The sequence below is a fragment of the Trichomycterus rosablanca genome, chromosome 24 (assembly GCF_030014385.1).
Source record: "Trichomycterus rosablanca isolate fTriRos1 chromosome 24, fTriRos1.hap1, whole genome shotgun sequence".
NCBI classification, from domain to species: domain Eukaryota; kingdom Metazoa; phylum Chordata; class Actinopteri; order Siluriformes; family Trichomycteridae; genus Trichomycterus; species Trichomycterus rosablanca.
In genome coordinates this window covers 17,388,484-17,407,362 of record NC_086011.1, presented here as the reverse complement: position 1 = coordinate 17,407,362, position 18,879 = coordinate 17,388,484, and the positions used below count along the sequence as shown (strand labels likewise).

Here is an 18,879-nt window from a genome sequence, read left to right as displayed (position 1 = left end):
TGACTTAGCGATTGCTAACTGAATTGCCGTAGGATCGCAAGGATGCCTCATACTGCAGATTAACCAGTATACAAGAGGCACTTAAACGCTGCATGAGTGAAAAACGTTAAATCGCTAAACACACACATTAAATTTGGAATTTCGGCTTGTTTTCACGGCCGTGAATTAGGTAGTGCCTTAATTTACGTTTACATGTTTGGCATTTAGCAGACGCTTTTATTCAAAGTGACTTACAGAACTGTGACAGTATGTTATCTAAGCAATTGAGGGTTAAGGGCCTTGCTCAAGGGCCCAACAGTGGCAACCTGGCAGTAGTGGGGCTTAAACCAGTGACAACCAGCTACAACCGCCCTTTAGGCGGTGAGAAAGAATTAGGCCTTAATCAGAACACATAGGGGAAATTGGTTATTTAATATACGCTGATACTGATACTGCCCACTTAATATGAAGTCCAAACAGCTTTGATGCACCAAGACGTTGCCCTGATGTCCAGTTCTGAAACTCACCACAGTTGCTGTTCTGTTGGTCCAAACTAGATACCTATGCTATCAATAAGTCTTGGTTGCCCAACAAACTGGCAGTGTTTTGTGGCTTGTCCCTCCTCAGACTACTGTCTGTGGGTACTCGCCACGCATTCCTATGAGCCCCCGATTACCTCAACCCAATACTCTGGCCATAATGATCAAAAATCAGTCACTCAGGTCTTTGTGCCTGATCACATCTGCTGCATTTAATATTTTTCTACTCGTGCCACACCCAGTTGTGTTTGGGGGGCGTCCAAATATTTCAGCTCAAGCTAAATTCAAGGGAAGTGTGTCAACAATCAAGCAAGCTTTAAACGGCTGTTGGCTGGACTGTGGCTGATGATCACATGGGTGGAAATAGAGAAGGTACAGGGGCTTCCTTTGCTTTTTTTCTCACACAGCAGGAGCGCAAAAGCTTGCTTGACTGCGGACAGCAACGGTGTAATTAACAGCAAATGCCAAGATGGTCAAATGCAGTTCAGAAATGTGTAGTGAATGAGGAGCTGCTAGATGATGGGTGTCCAGTCATGGAAGCTTTACACGGTCCGTGTCCAGCATTTGCCCGGTGCCAGGGTGTTTTCTCACCTAGCGGGCAATGTTCCAGTGGATTTTATTCACTGCGACTTGAATAAAATAGTCAACATTGTAGTGTTTGAGCACTATGACTTTTCAGGTGTACCCATGCATCCAAACTTTGCCCTCATGGGTTAAACCTGGACGCACTTTCCTCTTAAAAATATGAAGGTCCTGGTGGGGATAAATAAATCAAACACACAGTAATTAAGGATTATTTTACTAAGCTGAACGACCATCCAGTTGGAATCTAACCTCTGGAATTCAGGTTGGGTTTTTTTTAACACCTCCTGCTCCTCTCGCCCTTTTGTTTTAAAGGAACGTCTCTGAGCTTGATGGATGAATCATCTGTGAGTTCTGTACATCTGGTAAGAGTTTGGAGATCTGGAAAGGACATTATTTGGGAAAGAAACGGGGGGTGGGAAAACCAGAGCCGAGGAGCCTTGAGGGACCCCCCCAGCACGAGTACCCCTGAGTACTTTTATTCTCTAGGAAGGACTAGTACTTATTTTTACTGGTGGCTTTTTAAGTCGATATTGTATCGTATTAATAAGGTAATTATGAAATGCGATGTTGCAATTGGACATATTGTTTAGTGTCTAGAGTCCAGACTTTCTGGTTCGACTCTAAACCGTCTGCGTTGCTGAAACAGATCCGAATCGTTCTGACTTTCGTTATTCCTACGTGATATTTCAAACTCCGGGCCTGCTCAGTGTGAACGGTCAGATTGTAAATAAACAGGCGCGAACCCGAAATGCTAGAACACAGACGTCATACCGCGTGATTTACTGTAGTATCGAACGTTTTAAAAATTTTTTAAGGAAGGTAAATGGCCAGAATGGTCTGATGTTCAGATGTTGAACCATAGCTTTTTTATTTACACACATTTAAAGATCTGTTCAGGCTACGTGACCCACTAGCCTTATAGTTAATGTCGCTGCAGAACTATAAGTTGTCTTGAGTAGCTAAAAGTGAGTAAAACCACTTTTTCTCTCAGTGTAGTCGCACCATTTATCAGATTGTACTTTTCTTTGCCACTAAAGACCAGAAGTTTGCAGTTGAGATGCCAGAGTCTCACGGAGAGCCGTATGGCGTACAGACAGTTTCTCACTGTTTATTATACTGCACATATTATTGTATGTAACACTTTTTGACTTGACAATTAACTATTCCATAAGAAGGAGGCAGCATTACTGTCTAGAATCTGTAAAATAGATCTGGACTCAGTAGTAGAGCAGCACCAGACCGGCGTCACTGATACCTGGATTATTTTGAGGAAGAGGATGATGTGAAATTTCTTATCATGATGTTTAGGTTTGCAACAAAGTGCCAGTAAACTTTTCATCTTCTCATTTCTTACTTACTTTCTTTTCGTTCTGTCTGTCTGTCTGTCTGTCTGTCTGTCTGTCTGTCTTTCCTTTTTTCTGTCTGTCGTTCTTTCTGTCTGTCTTTCTTTCCTTCTTTTCTTTCTGTCTTTTTTTCTGTCTGTCTGTTTTTCTTTCTTTCTTGTCTGGAATCTGTAAAATCGATCTGGCCTCAGTAGTAGAGCAGCACCAGACGGGAGTGGCACAAATGTTACGATTCATGTGGATCATTTCATGTCACTTCAAATGACAATCAGAGTAAAATATTTCACTAAATTGTTCAGTGATGTTGGATTTACCGCAGGCGTCGGGATTATTACCCATCACCCCCTCACCCTGTATATGTATGTATCTTTTACTCAGCCTGGCTCCGTTTAAGCAGATCAGGTTATGACATAAATATACACATATATGTATATATGTATGCCCACAATCCAGTGCCCAACTGGTATTGGAATGATCGCATTTTTCTGTTTAAGAACAATAAACTGTAACCAGGACACCTAACGATCCCTCATGCCTCCCAAAGCTGTGTTTATTATTGTCTGTACTGGATCTTACAATCAATCACACATTAAAATGATAAAAAAAGGAAATCATGTAATCAGAGCTCAGACCTGACCTCGGTGTGTGTTCGCCGCATGTGCCGCTGTCCTGCACATGGGTCCAAGATGTGATTTCACTCGGCGTGAGACAAAGACAACAGAGAGAGAAAAAAAACAACAGTGAAATGAATGAGAATGATCAGTTAGTGATTATATTTAGAATGAAGGAGACGGTGAGGGAATCGTCCGCCAGGAACCACGAGCTCCGCCAAACTGTTCAAATTCTGTTCTGCTTCATATAACCTCAAAATGCTTTTATTTCTGCAGTTTAATAAACACATTTATGAATAGATTTACACAAGGGTCCGATAATATGGCTGAATATGACTGAATTATTCAGGAGTATTTAGGAAAGTCAATAAAAACACAAAGTACGAACTAAAAAGAAAAGGATGGAATATAGAATATATACGTATATGCCCTATTATAGATGCCCTCATCTCCTATAACCCCGGACCACGTTTGCATCTGACAGGCACCCAAATGTCGTGGCGATGTTTAACGCCTCTCTGTGTTGTTCAGTGCGAGCGAGAACTCACCTGGTTTCCCCCTCAGCTCGGTTACCAGGCTGTAAACGCACTTTATGACAGAGAGCGAGATGAGAGGAAATGAGGAGCGTCTCTCCGCTCGGTTATTCTTTCACTACTTTATGGGCTGCATCGTCCTCCTGCTGCATCATCACTTGGCACCTTTAGGGAGCGGATTACACGTTTACCACGTCACCATAAAGATGGTCTGATAACGCCAACGTCTGTGAACCGTATCCTCGTACAGCTGCTAGTGCAGCTCAAGAAAAATCACTTAACGTTTATTCATCAACATTTCAGATGTTAGAGCTGTTCTCACTTACTCATGATGAGCAGGTGGAAGTTTCTTCACTAGGGGGAGCTGTTGGCACTGTGGTTATTGTTCTGTAGCCTGTCACAGTGGTGTATTGCATCAATTACACGGAGTTCCTGTTCACTGATACCTGGATTTTTTTTTGAGGAAGGGGATGATGTTTCTCTTTATTTTCTCTTCTTTCTTTCTATTATTCTTTTCTCCTCTTTTTTCGTTCTTAATCTTTCTGTTTCTTTCTTATTCTTTTCTCTTCTTTCTTTCTTGTTTTCTTTCTTATTTTTTTATTCTCTTTCTTTCTTCTTTTCTTTCTTATTCTTTTATTCTCTTTCTATTATTCTCTCTTTCTCTCGGCGTAAAAGTACACATGGACTCTGGCAAGACATTTAAGCCACTTTCACTCAGTTCATACCAACCCATAATAAAGTTTATTGTTTTTATAGCAGAAATCACCCGTTTGTGCTGTGGCAGTATGTACAACATGTACAGCATGGATGAATTAGTTTTAATGATTGCAGACGTCCTGTGGTATTGTTACTTGACAGACATTATTCTGAAAAACGTTCTCGTTCAGTGCTGCAACACTTGGATTGGATACAGACCCACTGCTAAAAATAAATAAATTAAAATGTAAACGCGATGCCCTTGTAGCTCAGATAAGAGCAGTATCAGTAGTGGCTGCAGAACTGTGGAGCGGAAGCTGCTGGTGGCGACAGGCTTTGATTTACAGCCTCGGGGTGAAGCGATAGGTGTGAAAGTTAACGTCATCAGATAAGATAAAGCGGAGGAAACAAAGCAGGGTGACCGGGGGCGGATCAAATCAAAGTTATATAAACACGCTTTATCCTGCCCTGTTCGGGTCACGGTTCTCTGAGCTGTAAACCACCACTGATTGTAGATAACGAAAGGAAATGACCAGGAACGTGGAAGTGTTGGTCAACTTTAAAATGCTGACTTTATTTTGGCTGAGAAATGGTGTTTGTGTCTAGTCTTCCCTCGAGCTCATACTGGGCAGGTTTTCGACTCATACTGGTCTAACCTCGGCCATTCGGGTTGTTAAACTCGATGACCAGCTTTGTCAGCCACGTCATACTGTTAGAACAGCTTGTTATAGGTGGCGGTCCAGCGCAGCCAAACTGGTTATGCCGGTTACCTCGATCTAGCTCAGTGTGCTTTACAAATAATCAGCATTTAAGTTTTGTTGATGTAGAGTTTGTAATTTAATGCTATAAATCTAATTTATCTTGTTAAATACTTTATTAGTTTACTATCTAGTTTGTTTGTTTATATGTTATAGTATAAGCATCTATTTTTATGACTTAGATTGTTGGTTTGATTATTATTATTGTTTATTTATAAAACTATAAGTTACAGTTTTAAGTTTCAGGGTGGAGCCGTGGGATCGATCCCCAGGTGGGGCGGTCCGGGTCCTTTCTGTGCGGAGTTTGCATGTTCTCCCTGTGTCTGCCTGGGTTTGCAGTTAGGTTAATTGGAGACCCTGAATTGCCCTATAGGTGAATGGGTGTGTGTGTGTGTGTATGTGTGTGTATGCCCTGCGATGGACTGGCGCCCCATCCAGGGTGTTACTGTGTGCCTTGTGCCCATTGAAAAGCTGGGATAGGCTCCAGCACCCCCTGCGACCCTGATTGGATAAGCGGTTAAGAAAGTGAGTGAGTGAGTTTGAATGATTAATAGGGTACGGGGGGTGACAAAATGTACAGAGCAACAGATGGGCTACAGTCAGTAATTGTATACCCTCAAGTTTTATGTGTATATTAGGAGGAGCTTATAAAATAAGCAGAGACTGTACGTACTCTATACAGTAGGCGTACCTAATAAAGTGCTCAGTAAGTGTATATAGTTACCGCTCTGTTGCAGAAAGTCGACCGGGTTGGTCAGGCTTGTGCTCGTCAACCAGCTTAATCCTCAAAATAATAAACAAAAAAGCAGCTGTGTTGATTATTATTGTATTAAACACTAACTAAGAGTCTTTAAATCTAAACCATTAGAATTCTGCCTTACAAACATTGCAATTTTACAGCCTAATGTCATGTCATGTCAAGTTGATTATTAAGAACCACACGGAATTTATCTGGTTCCTAAACTCATCACGTCCAGCTCTCAGTAAATCTGGGGTCCTTCTGTACCAGATTAGCTTCCTGTACGGCTCTTTTTCTGTCAGCCTGGACATCCAACACCGCCGCTCCGCGCATTGCTCCTAAACAGAGGCTCTTTGAGCGCTCGCTCGCTGAGAGCCCTGTCTGCTTAGCCTTCATTATGGCCACTTTTAGCAGCGCGAAACTTGTCCTACATTTTGCCCAGATCGCTGTCGCAGATTAGCCACAACAAACCTCTCTGTCTCTCGTTTTGCTGTCTAGCTTTGGCATTCCGCCTCCCTCGCTGAGACTCGAGGAGAAGCCTGTAATTTTCACTCGAGTTTAGCACGATTAGGTAATTGCTAAAGTGTGCGGTCTCGTCGTCACGCTGCCTACGGGCTGGGATTATCTCACACTTAACGTACATTGTTAGCTTTTCTGTCTTCCTAATTCCAGCTCAGACCCGAGATACTTACTTATTTGCTTTGTTCGGCGCTTTGTTTTGTTTAATGATTTCGTTTTGTTTGCGTATTTCAGGACTCAATGAGTGTGAGGGAATGTGGTGAGTCTGGTCACTTCTGGATTTACAGACAAACTTCCGCCGTCTTATGCCAAGTTCACACTACACGACTGGATCTCTTGTAATCGGGAGTCTTTCAAGTCGGTGTGGCTTTCACACTACACGACTGATCGGCGATAGGGGGTTTCACACTACACGATCAATCACCAACTGGAATCGCAGACGAGCTTCTCTGGTCAAACGCGAGAAGTGACGAGGTCCAAAACTGCACACCAACAAGTAGCGAGCAATCAAAGTTTGTGCGCTGATGTGCAGCGTAAAAACAAAGAGAAAAATACATTTATCTGAGTGGATTTGGCAACGTGAGCAGCTTGGATTGTTCTATAGTTAGTTGGAGGTTAATAAATATTGTTTGCAATGCAGCGTTGGTGTTTTGTAGAGAACGATAAGGTCAGAAATACTGTAAAACTTGTGTGTGCCGATATATTCTGATATAAACTATATTACTCCCCTGTGCCACCTTTTTACACTCCTCCCCTGCGTTTCCCCTCATTGGCTGTTCGACATAGCACTCATTGCCATTTGGGCAACTCAGATCCAGATATTTGACGAGCTAGATATCTCTCTTCGGTCTTCGGTGCTCGGCGAGCCGCTCGGATCGAGTTGTTGAACAGTTCACACATAGCGATTGAGACCCGAGTTTCGATCGCCAAGCGAACGCCGAGTTGCTCCCAAGCCGGCAAATCTAGCGCCGAACAGTCGGCGAGCGAAAATTAGGGCAAAATCCGTGTAGTGTGAACCAGGCATTAGCAGCATAACCTCATCGTAAAAACCTCCCCAGCCCAGAATTAGTTTTAAATGCTAAACTATAAAGTCTTTCTTTCCTTTTGTTCTCCGTCACAGATCAGGCTGCACGTGTTTTACCAGGGTTTTGTACGTCTGGTCCTCGTTCTTTACACAGTTACTCGGTTTGGAGAGTACGAGTGCCGGACTATAATCAGTCTTAAAGTTTCAGCAGGAATAACAGGATTCTCAGGCCTCATCTGCCTCTTTTTCATATCAGACTAGTGAATAATGGTAAAACAAGTAAAAAACTAGTCGTCCACCACGTGCACCCTGTGCGGTATTTCTGCTCCGTCTTGTCGGTGTCGAAAGCCGACGGTGGAGAAGAGAGTCCAGATTTTATAGACGCATTAACGTGTCGAACGATTAAACCCTGACTGTAAATCTGCTCTGTTGGTGCTCAGTTTGAATCAATATTTTCTCTTTTATAGAAATCTGAGCCACAACCAGCTGACGACGGTCAATATGGACGTCCTCTCCAATCTGCCCAACCTTCGAGAAGTGTGAGTACGACTTGAATCCATAAGTTTGTGTTTACTTGAATCTGTCTCCAAATGAGAGCAGTAAAATGGTATTAAGGTAGAAAATCTGAATAAACGATTTATTTTGGCACAGTTTTTACGCCGGATGCCCTTCCTGACACAATCCTCCTCTTTATCCGGGCCTGGGACCAGCACTTAAGGTTCCCCAATGGCAAGGATCATGTACCTCCATGCACCTTCTGTATTTGTGAGCCCAGCTTGGGATTCGAATCCCCAGAACTCGAAATAACCAGCCGGTTCCTGCTTAAGACTGATCACTTTGTATTTCAACGATTAGCCGATTGCCGTTCGGATACAGTTCGTCATCACAACACGGGTGTTATGATGAATTTCGCCTCCCTGTCATTAGATGCACCCCCTCTCTGGAGAGCACGAGTACGAGGAAACACTAGGGTATTTAAATAATCTAAATCAGATGCAAATAGCACGGTCACCTCACAGCAAGAAGCCCCTGGGTTCGATTCCCAGATGGAGTGGTCCGGGTCTGTGTGGAGTTTCCTCCGACAGTCCAAAGACGTGCAAGTGAGGTGACTTGGAGGTACAAAATGGTCCATGACTGTGTTTTTGTATCTCCAATTCACCTCACCTGCATGTCTCCTCACGGGGAGAACATGCAAACTCCACACAAAAAAGGATCCAGACCGCTCCACCTGGGAATCGAACCCGGGACCTTCTTGCTGTGAGGCGACAGTGCTACCCACCGAGCCCCACATCGATTGATGATGGCTGGTTATTAGTTAAAAAAACCTCAATCCCTGTTCAGTCCTCTCTATAATTAATCCAAAACGTTCGGTTAGCGTCTGCACCGTGCTGGGAGACCCGGTAACGAGTTTAATCACATGTGGCACTAAGAGCGGCGCAGTTAATCATTTCATAGCCCCGCTGTCACTCGGCTTTATTGGGCACTTAAGGCTTTTTGTCTGAGGCTATTGTTCTGAAAGTGGGGGGAATTGGGAGCGAAGAGAGGTTTGCTATAATAAGGACTTTCCATCATCACCCGACACCACTCACTAACCGGCGCTGTAAATATTTTATACGGTGAGGGGCTGCAGCTGGACGCCGGCCAGAGAGCAGCTAACACAATTTCTCTCACTTTTTTCCCCTCGTTTTGTTATCACTAAATTAGCCTGTATTTGCTCCTCGGACAAAAAAATTCCTTATTTATTTTAGTTCCTTGCATAAAATGAGGATAAATTACGAAGGAAAGACTTAAAGACACGTTCTGCGTTTACAGAAGTATTCAGAAATAATCCGCATCGATTTCCTTGCCCCTTTGTGTCGTTTATTAACTGCTGCGCTGTTCATGTGTAATTAAATCTTCATCTGGCGTTTGACCCTCAGGAGACTGGACCACAACGAGCTGACATCCATCCCTGCGTTTGGCAGCGCCGCCTCGGCCATCGTCACCCTCCATCTGTAAGTGAACACCTCCGTACTGAGATCCGAGCCTCGGTTGCCACGTCCTCTCACGCCGCAGCTCCCGTCCCTGATCATATCTGTGAAATTCGGCTGACCTTTATGTTTTTAGGATATCCACAGGACAAATGGTTCACTTCTGCAGCATTGGGGTTCAACTTTTGGCCTGTAACTCTTGGTAAATTGTCTCTAAACTCCCCAGGGTTGTAGGGGTACCAAAGATTCTCACTACTTAAAAATCACATAAATTATTAGTAGGATTTAAGTCCTCATTCTTCGTCTGTTCAGGTGTTTTATCTTAAATTCAATTGAAACTGTTGTCTCCACGTTCCTTCACTTCTGTACAGGCAGCCTCGGGCTACTATCAAAGACCCCGCTCACTTTTTAGTCCTGTCTTTTCCCACCCAGCAGACTTTAGAGGCTGATTTTGTCTGCTGCAGGCACTAGGGGGCGCCTAGCTGACCGGTAGCAGAGCTGCAATTCGACCTCGGAGAGTCCAGAATCCTAGTGCTGGTGCGCTAGTGGAAAATCCCTCTGTGCCACCTGGGTGCCCCTTAACTGGCATTTTTAATCACGTTTTGGACTGTAGGAATTGCGCTCCCTCCGAACGCGTGTGCGGCCCACTGACCCCTTCTTATCCGCCCTTATTTTGGTGGATTTGAGCATTTTTAGTCCGGGGTTTTCCCACCCAGCGGACCAGTAGCCCTTTTAACTGTCATTTTTTATGTTTTGGACTGTAGGAATTGTAAGCTTCTGGTTTTTAATGTATAATATATTGGTAGATGAAGGTAGATCAGTGGATAAAGTACTGGACTCGTAATCAGGAAGTTGCCGGTTTAAGCCCCACCACCTCCAAGTTGTAGCTGTTGGGCCCCTGAGCGAGGCCCTTAACCCTCAATTGCTCAAATTGTGTTCAGTCGTACCTGTAAGCTGCTTTGGATAAAGATTAGATTTGATTTGTGATTAGATTTGTCATGAATTAATATAACCTTATACCTTTGATCATTTTGACCAGTTTAATGGGTCCTAACGAGTCTTTTAGGGTTACAGAAGGTATAAAAGTTGAAGGGTGTGTTTTGTATTCAAACATAATTAAACTCTGCATTAATATTTACAAAAGATGGACCAATATCCACAAAATCTCCAGCGTTTGCACCAGTTATCCATCTCTGTAACACATCTACATTTCCAGTGTGTCTCCATCTCTTCCCTTATTGATTTACATTTATTCATCAGTCTCATATCGGATAAAAACGAACACAATCCGCTCCGATCCGCTCCGATCCGATCTGCTGACAGCGTGGAAGGCTCTGGGTGTTTGAAATGCACTCGTTTGACATTGGGCCGCGTTACAGGTTGCTCCGGGTCACGCGTTCGCCCGGGACGTGAGTTTTTTCGGCCTGGGTGGAGGCCTGTTGCCATGAGCGGGGATCTATCTTTACTGAGCGGCACAGCTGAAGCTGGTGGAAGGAGACCGGCTGATCCTGTCAATCATTCAGATTACTGGAACCAAAAGGATTGGATTCGGTTCCAGGGCGGGGCGGATGGGATATCTTTAGCTACGTACAGGAGGGCGGAAGTAGGGAGAGATAAAACGGAGGAATATTTAAGTGTCAGATCAGATCTCTGTCTGTCAGAGTTAAGGGAGCTGACGTTTGAATATGACCGAAAGTATTTGGACAGGCTGCTGACCTGCCCCGAGAATACAAATGCAGACCGCACGTGGCGAGGGAGAGAAAGGAATAATAATAAAGAACAAAGACAAAGGTTCCTCTTATAGGGCAAAAGTTGTTCTTATGGGGCAGAAGTTGCTCCTATAAAACAGAAGTCCCGAGTCTGATCTAGGATCAGTTATTACTGCTTTTATTCCAGGCTTAAAGCCTAAAAGCACAAAGCTGGGAACTGAAAGGTTCTCTAAAGGTCAAGGGCCCAACCTCGGCTCTCAGGCAGCGCTGGGATTTGAACCCTCAACCCTGTCTAGAATTATTCCTCATTATTATTTCTTACATTCCGAAGTCAGCGATCTGGCCGCGAGTCCTCGGGCAGGTCAGGCCTCTCCCTCGTCACGTCCGATCTGCGTTTGCGTTCTGTTTTTGTTTTTCACCTCGGTGCGGGTCAGCAGCTGTTGAACCTGCTGTTCAGCGCCGTCCTCCGGGCTCGGGGAACAAAGGGAGCATCCCCGTCCTCATCCCTCACCGCCCCGCCGTCGTTCCTCCCATCGCTTCTGTTTATTCAGGTGCAGCGGTGGAAGGAACGCTCTCGCTCGTTCTGGTTTCTCTGGATTCGAGGTCGAGCGAGTGCTTGTGTATGTGCTGGTTGTGGGAAAGGCCTCGACTCTAGCAGTATAAAAATAGTAAAAATAATAAATAAATAAGTAACCTATTATAACCATGTTAGTTGTTTTTGCTTATTGCATATTAGAGCCAATCAGCAATGTACATAATGAATCTGAGATTAATTGGGATACACAGCAATTATCTTAAACATTTGATTTTATATGATGCGGGTTTCCAGTCTGTCCGGACCGATTCGGCTCTCTGTAGCATCTCCTGACGTAGCCGTTTCCCTGTCCTCAGATCCACCAGCTCCAGATGTGGATTGAGGGTCCGACCCCGTCGTCCTCCTCGGACGCAGAGGCGGAGGCGTCGAAAAACAAATCCATATTTCCAGATTCTCAGGCCACAGATCTGAGAGAAGAGCTCCGGGGTTCAGAAATAGCTGATCCGCTGATTCCCCACGAGAGACGAGCGCTGTGGTAGCCGTGCCACCGTCCTGTCACTCTGACCACGCTTATTTTTGAACGGCTGGGAAAGACGGTCATCCGAGACTCGATCCTGGTCAGGGTAGCTGTGGGATGGGAACACTGGGCGTAAGGTGGAATGGAACTCATTGCTTCACGTTCTTCCACACCGATTGGCAATTATGAGTGGACACTTCACCTGCTGGAATGTTTTTGAAGACATTAGGGAGGAAAATACTAAGTAAACTTCACCCAGTTTTTAAAACCCACCCCAAAACAATATTTACTCAGTTTGATTCACAACTATGCAAATGAAATGAATGATTCATAAATAGACTTACCATTGTATTCAGTTCTTCCTGAGGTGTTTCAGACAGACAGACAGAAAGACAGGCAGATAGATAGATAGATAGATAGATAGATAGATAGATAGACAGACAGACAGACAGACAGACAGACAGACAGACAGACAGACAGACAGGCAGGCAGGCAGGCAGGCAGGCAAACAGATAGTTAGATAGATAGACAGGCAGACAGACAAACGGACAGATAGACAGACAGACAGATAATAGATAGATATATAGACAGACGGACGGACAGATAGACAGACAGGCACATAGACAGATAGACAGACAGACAGACAGATAGATAGAAAGATAGATAGATAGACAGATAAATAGACAGACAGATAGATAGAAAGATAGATAAATAGACAGACAGATAGATCCCATTTATTAAAAAGTATTAAAGTAAACAAGTATTAATGTACAACACTGTAAATAAATCAATAGAATAAGTAATGCCGTGTGTTAATGGTTGATTTGAGATGTTCCTACCATCCAAAAAATCCAGATCCCGAGTACATTGTATACAGGACATTCAGTACTGTGCTATCTGAGGCACAACTCACTGTCTAAGAACGCTAGACTGAACCTTAAGCAATGTTCATTCTACAAATAAAGCATAATAAAATAATGTACAGATATTAATAAAGCTTCTGTTCTTTATTAAAGGCACCATAATAAAATCAGCAGCATACAGAGGAGCCGGTTACAGAACCTGACTCACCTGCAGACTCTGGATCTGAGCAATAATGAAATCATCGACCTACGAGAGCACTGCTTCCCTCCCGGCCTCGCAATCAGAGAACTGTGAGTCAAAACTGAAAATATATCTAATATATATATATACATATATAACCTGCTGTCGCACTAGTCTGCTAACATCTCCAGTTTAACAAACTGTCTAGAGCTTTTTCTTTTCTCCTTTCCTTTCCCTGTAATCTAGTCATTTCCAATCCTCTTCCTATTGGAGGCACAAGCATCGCCCCCAGTGCTGGTCCATCAGATCCGAGACCATCATGAACCCTCCTCCGACATTCTTAGAGACACGCTAAGCTTTCCAGGTCGTCCAAAGCTAGTGCAGGTGGCGACAATGAACTTTAGACCTCCCCCCCATACAGGCATAGCCGATCAAGCCTGTGTGGGTTCCTGGGTCGTCGAAATCAGAGCTATTAGTGTTATGCACATAAGGCTGCCATTGAAATCAACCTGACCTTTAAAGAAATCGGGGTCGTGGGTTCAATTCCCAGGTGGAATGGTCCAAGTCTTTTCTGTGTGGAGTTTGCATGTTCTCCCCTTTACCATGATCAGGTTCCTTCCGCAGGCTCTGATGTTCTATCTGTCTATCTGTGCTTCTGTTTCTTTCCAGGTTTCTTGGAGGTAATAAGATCGTGTACCTGGAGTTTGGGACGTTCAGGAACCTGGCGGGCACCCTGCAGGTCCTGAGGCTCGGCAGGAACCGACTCACCCAGCTGCCCGTTAAAGGCCTGGAGCTGCCCAAACTTACCCACCTGTGAGTCCTGTGAACTAAACCACAAACCTACTTCAAAACAAATGAATGTTTGTGTGTGTTTATCGATTTTTGAATATCGTTTTTTCATACGTGTAGCGTTCAAGTGCCTCACGTTTACTGGTTTATTTGCACTATGTGGTGTCCTAGTGATCCTACGGCAATTCAGTTAGCAATCGCTTAGTCAAAATGTCCAAGATGTCGAAGTAAAGCAGTAAAGACTGTAGCTGGACTCTCTAGGTTTACATTCAACTGTTAAGGTGGCTGTGCTGTGTACTGTAGCTTCTATTTATTCTATCATTTAATTTATGAGTGTAATTTAATGACTGCTGTGAAATGTGGCTCTTTTCTTTAAAAATCTGAAACGAGGTCCGTGAAATTAAGCACATAATCCCGTGAATTTAGTATAGCCCTAGTTACTTAGTATTTTCTGAAAGGAAGAAGGTATACAATTACAGCTTGATTAAGTGGTAGGTGTGGCGTACACAACGTGAAATAGAACTAATTGCTGCGTGACAATCACGTTTAGTCAGGTGTTAATAACAACGCGGACGCGTGAATAGGTGTGGAATGACGGGCGCTCGCAACGGTCGGCGAACATGACGAGGGCACGTTCGAGTTCCAGTCGGTTCCTGCACCTGTAAAAGGAAGCAGATGTTTTTTTTTAACCCAAAATAAGGGTGCCATCACCTCATTACTCTGTGTCTGTCTCGTTGGTAGCGTGCTTTGTTCTGTAGCTGACTGAAACGTTACTGTGACTGAGCGACTTGTGTGAACACAAAGACTTTTGGGCGTTACACACTTTGCTTCTCACACCTGGAGCTTTTATCTGGGTTCTTAAAGCCATTTGTGTGTGTGTGTGTGTGTGTGTGTGTGCGTGTGTGTGTGTGTGTGTGTGAGAGAGAGAGAGAGAGACTGTGACAGGGATCAGTCATTTTAGTTTTATATATTTAATAATATATTTAATATTAAACGTTTGTGGGAGGAGGGGGATGGCTGAGGCCGGGCGATGGATTGGCATCCTGTTTGGGGTGTATTACTGCACCGTGCCCAGTGATTCTGGCTAAATCAGACCACTGCGACCCTGACCAGGATGAACCGGTAACTTTAAGAAGTAAACAATAATTGTGCATTAAATTGTGCAGAAGTTTGGGACCTGCACTGAGAGCGCACTAACAAGTGCATCTACCAGTTGCTGGGCAGGTCAACCACCCGGCTTCCTTAGATATAGCCAATCATGTCTGCAGACCCCTTGACCAGCCGATAGCGCACCTGAAATTCGAACCCTGGATCTCTACGGCAAATTTGGATTAAAGGTAGACAGTGAGGGTTATAGAAATATAGATGGAGAGAGAGGTGATGTTTGATGGATAGCTCTTGCCACTCATCCACACTAACAGTCTCCACTCATTCTTAATGAGAAAACATCTGTTTGTCAGAGCACCGAGCTCATTTTATTCATACCGTACATTCACCACAGTTAGTTTAATCAGCTTAAGACTTAATTATACAATCAGCACAGTCAAAGAATGTGAACTCAGAGTCACTGTGTGCTTAATAAATGATTAAAACGTAATTATAGGGTTTCACTCAGTTCCTGCGCGTCATCCGATCTGCTTTGTGTTGGTCGTACAGAGAGCTGAGCAGGAACCGGCTGCGCCTGATCGAGGGTTTGACCTTCCAGGGTCTTTCCAGCTTGGAGGTGTTGAAGCTCCAGAGGAACAACATCAGTAAGCTGACCGACGGAGCCTTCTGGGGTCTGGCACGCATGAGGAGCCTGTGAGTGTCCCGTCACTACATAACATCACCTTCATTAATATACACTGATCAGCCATAACATTAAAACCACCTCCTTGTTTCTACACTCACTGTCCATTTTATCTGCTCCACTTACCACATAGAAGCACTTTGTAGTTCTACAATTACTGACTGTAGTCCATCTGTTTCTCTGCATGCTTTGTTACCCCCTTTCACCCTGTTCTTCAATGGTCAGGACCCCCACAGGACCACCACAGAGCAGGTATTATTTAGGTGGTGGATCATTCTCAGTACTGCAGTGACACTGACATGGTGGTGGTGTGTTAGTGTGTGTTGTGCTGGTATGAGTGGATCAGACACAGCAGCGCTGCTGGAGTTTTTAAACACCTTACTGTCACTGCTGGACTGAGAATAGTCCACCAACCAAAAATATCCAGCCAACAGCGCCCCGTGGGCAGCGTCCTGTGACCACTGATGAAGATCTAGAAGATGACCGACTCAAACAGCAGCAATAGATGAGCGATCGTCTCTGACTTTACATCTACAAGGTGGACTAATAAAGGAGTGTCTAATAGAGTGGACAGTGAGTGGACACGGTACTTAAAAACTCCAGCAGCGCTGCTGTGTCTGATCCACTCATACCAGCACAACACACACTAACACACCACCACCATGTCAGTGTCACTGCAGTGCTGAGAATCATCCACCACCTAAATAATACCTGCTCTGTGGTGGTCCTGTGGGGGTCCTGACCATTGAAGAACAGCATGAAAGGGGGTAACAAAGCATGCAGAGAAACAGATGGACTACAGTCAGTAATTGTAGAACTACAAAGTGCTTCTATATGGTAAGTGGAGCTGATAAAATGGACAGTGAGTGTAGAAACAAGGAGGTGGTTTTAATGTTATGGCTGATCGGTGTATGTATAAACACTTTTTACATGATTGGCAAAAGTAATCAGGCTAATCGTAGCTATTTTACAGTTGACTCACTTCATAATTAGGGGAAGCGCAGAGGTCCACGTAGAAGGAAACTGGCCCTCCCCCCGTCCCCAGCATGCTTATATAATTTGTATGCCAGTAGTTATTCATTTTCTTTCTCAAAACGTCCCAAATATTTGTGCGGATTCGTGGGGGGAAACTGTGCCGACTGTGTTTTTGGATGTTTTGATTGTGTGTGTTGATTTTACCATCATTAAGGGTAATTACTAGTCTGGTATTTCATTATAATAGAATAAAGTGGGCGGAGGCCAGCGCAACAGTACTCGGAACGCACTCGGAAAGTGGACTCACCCACGGGCCAAGTGCAATTTGTGAAATTTCCTTTAGTGCCTGATCATATTTAGCATCATTTATCTTCGGCGTGACGGGTAAATTACGGCAGCGTATTACTCGGTAATAACCCAGCTCTGGTTGTTTTTCTCCTGCAGCCATTTGGACTTTAACAGTCTGAAGGAGGTGAACAGCGGCTCTCTGTATGGCCTGGAGTCTCTGCTGCACCTTCACCTGTCCAACAATTCCATCTCCAGCTTCAACCCGGAGGGATGGGGCTTCTGCGAGAAGCTCCGAGAGCTGTAAGATTCCTCCAGTTCTTTTTATTTAAGTATGATGATGTGTGCTCGGTCAGCTTCTGTGAGCCACCCGAGGTTGGAAATTTATTTTTCAAAGACCTGTGGTGGTCAGTTTTTGTACATTTGAGCCTTTCTCATAAACAAGGGGAAGGAATTTGTTGTTTTCTGTGTCGGAAAGAGTAGCACCAGCTAAAGACTGATAAGCAGTCCATTAACAACCTGGAAACAAACAACGTAGCTTTTATCAATGTTGTTCTTTGACTCTGTGGAGGCTTTTTATTTAATTATAGAAACCAATGCTATTGTACTGTTAAAGCCATGATACTTGAAGCTACACTAGCCCCTAATTTAGTGTTATTAAGACAGGCACGTGTCCGAAACTGCACACTGCATGATAAATAGTGTCTCAAAACAATAAAAATACACCTTATTGGTAGTGGGCTGATCAGTCTTAGTGTTTATTAGAGCAGTTTTGTCAGGTAGTATGTGATTTGAGATACATCAATACATAAAAACATAGTCACGGCAGTCTCTTCAACTTCTAAATGCCTTTAGTAACAAGTCACAGCAGCACTGGGGGTGATTCTAGGTCATTTTGTTTCAAAGAGTGACAGTTCCAAACTTTCCACCCCAGCCCCGTTCCTGCAAATATGTTCTTTGATAGATAACAGTAAACCTTAGGGACAGTGGTAGCCTAGTGAGTGGAGCTTTGGGCTATCAAACAGAAGATTGCCGGTTCTAATCCAGGCTCTGAGCAAGGCCCTCAACCCTGTCTGCTCCAGGGGCGACGTACTACGGCAACACGAATCAGCTCTCAAAGTTCAGCTAAAGTCCTCAGCTTTGACTCATTCGCAAACAGAACGTCACCGCTTCGCACAGACGTGAACCCTGTGTCGACACAAAATGCTCGCCATTAGAGCGCAGACTCACCCGACTGTCCGAATAACTGATAACCGAATCGTCTTTGTGTTGGTTGTCAGACACTTGGCCCAGAACAACCTGACGAAACTGAGTGAAGGAAGCTTCGCAAAGTTGGTCAACCTGCAGAGTCTCCGTCTGAGCCACAACTCCATCAGCTACATCGCAGAGGGAGCCTTCAGGGGTCTCGGCTCCCTACGACTACTGTGAGTACTGCTTATGCTTTCTGTTTTCTATTAAAAGTAAAAATATGTATAAAAAATTATTGAAATATATAGATCTCTGACCCCCCCCCAAACCACACACAAATATGAACTTTAACTGGGTATCTGTTTATAGTCATTGTACCAGTACGACGTAACAAAAAGCTTTATTGACGATTTTCTTATACATATACATATATAGTATTATGTCTGTATACGTATAAGCAGGGCGGCACAGTGGCTAAGTGGGTAGCACTGTCGCCCCACAGCAAGAAGGTCCTGGGTTCGATCCCCAGGTGGGGCGGTCCGGGTCCTTTCTGTGTGGAGTTTGCATGTTCTCCCCGTGTCCGCATGGGTTTCCTCCGGGTGCTCCGGTTTCCTCCCACAGTCCAAAGACATGCAAGTGAGGTGAATTAGAGACACTAAATTGTCCATGACTGTGTCCGATATAAACTTGTGTACTGATGAACCTTGTGTGATGAGTAACTACCGGTCCTGTCATTAATGTAACCAAAAGTG

At 44.2% G+C, this 18,879-nt stretch overlaps 1 protein-coding gene across 2 annotated transcripts in view; it reads left to right on the top strand.

Annotated features, from left to right (window-relative positions):
- lrig1 (leucine-rich repeats and immunoglobulin-like domains 1) overlaps positions 1–18,879 on the top strand; it is a 43,703-nt gene that overhangs the window by 9,036 nt on the left and 15,788 nt on the right. Inside the window, exons 2-8 of one of the 2 annotated variants that reach the window (XM_062986151.1) lie at positions 7,794–7,865; positions 9,246–9,320; positions 13,074–13,211; positions 13,771–13,914; positions 15,547–15,690; positions 17,099–17,242; positions 18,220–18,363. In XM_062986151.1, coding sequence (XP_062842221.1) covers positions 7,794–7,865; positions 9,246–9,320; positions 13,074–13,211; positions 13,771–13,914; positions 15,547–15,690; positions 17,099–17,242; positions 18,220–18,363 — 861 coding nt within the window. The remainder of the gene's footprint in view (positions 1–7,793; positions 7,866–9,245; positions 9,321–13,073; positions 13,212–13,770; positions 13,915–15,546; positions 15,691–17,098; positions 17,243–18,219; positions 18,364–18,879) is intronic. The other variant, XM_062986152.1, reaches the window with a different exon arrangement.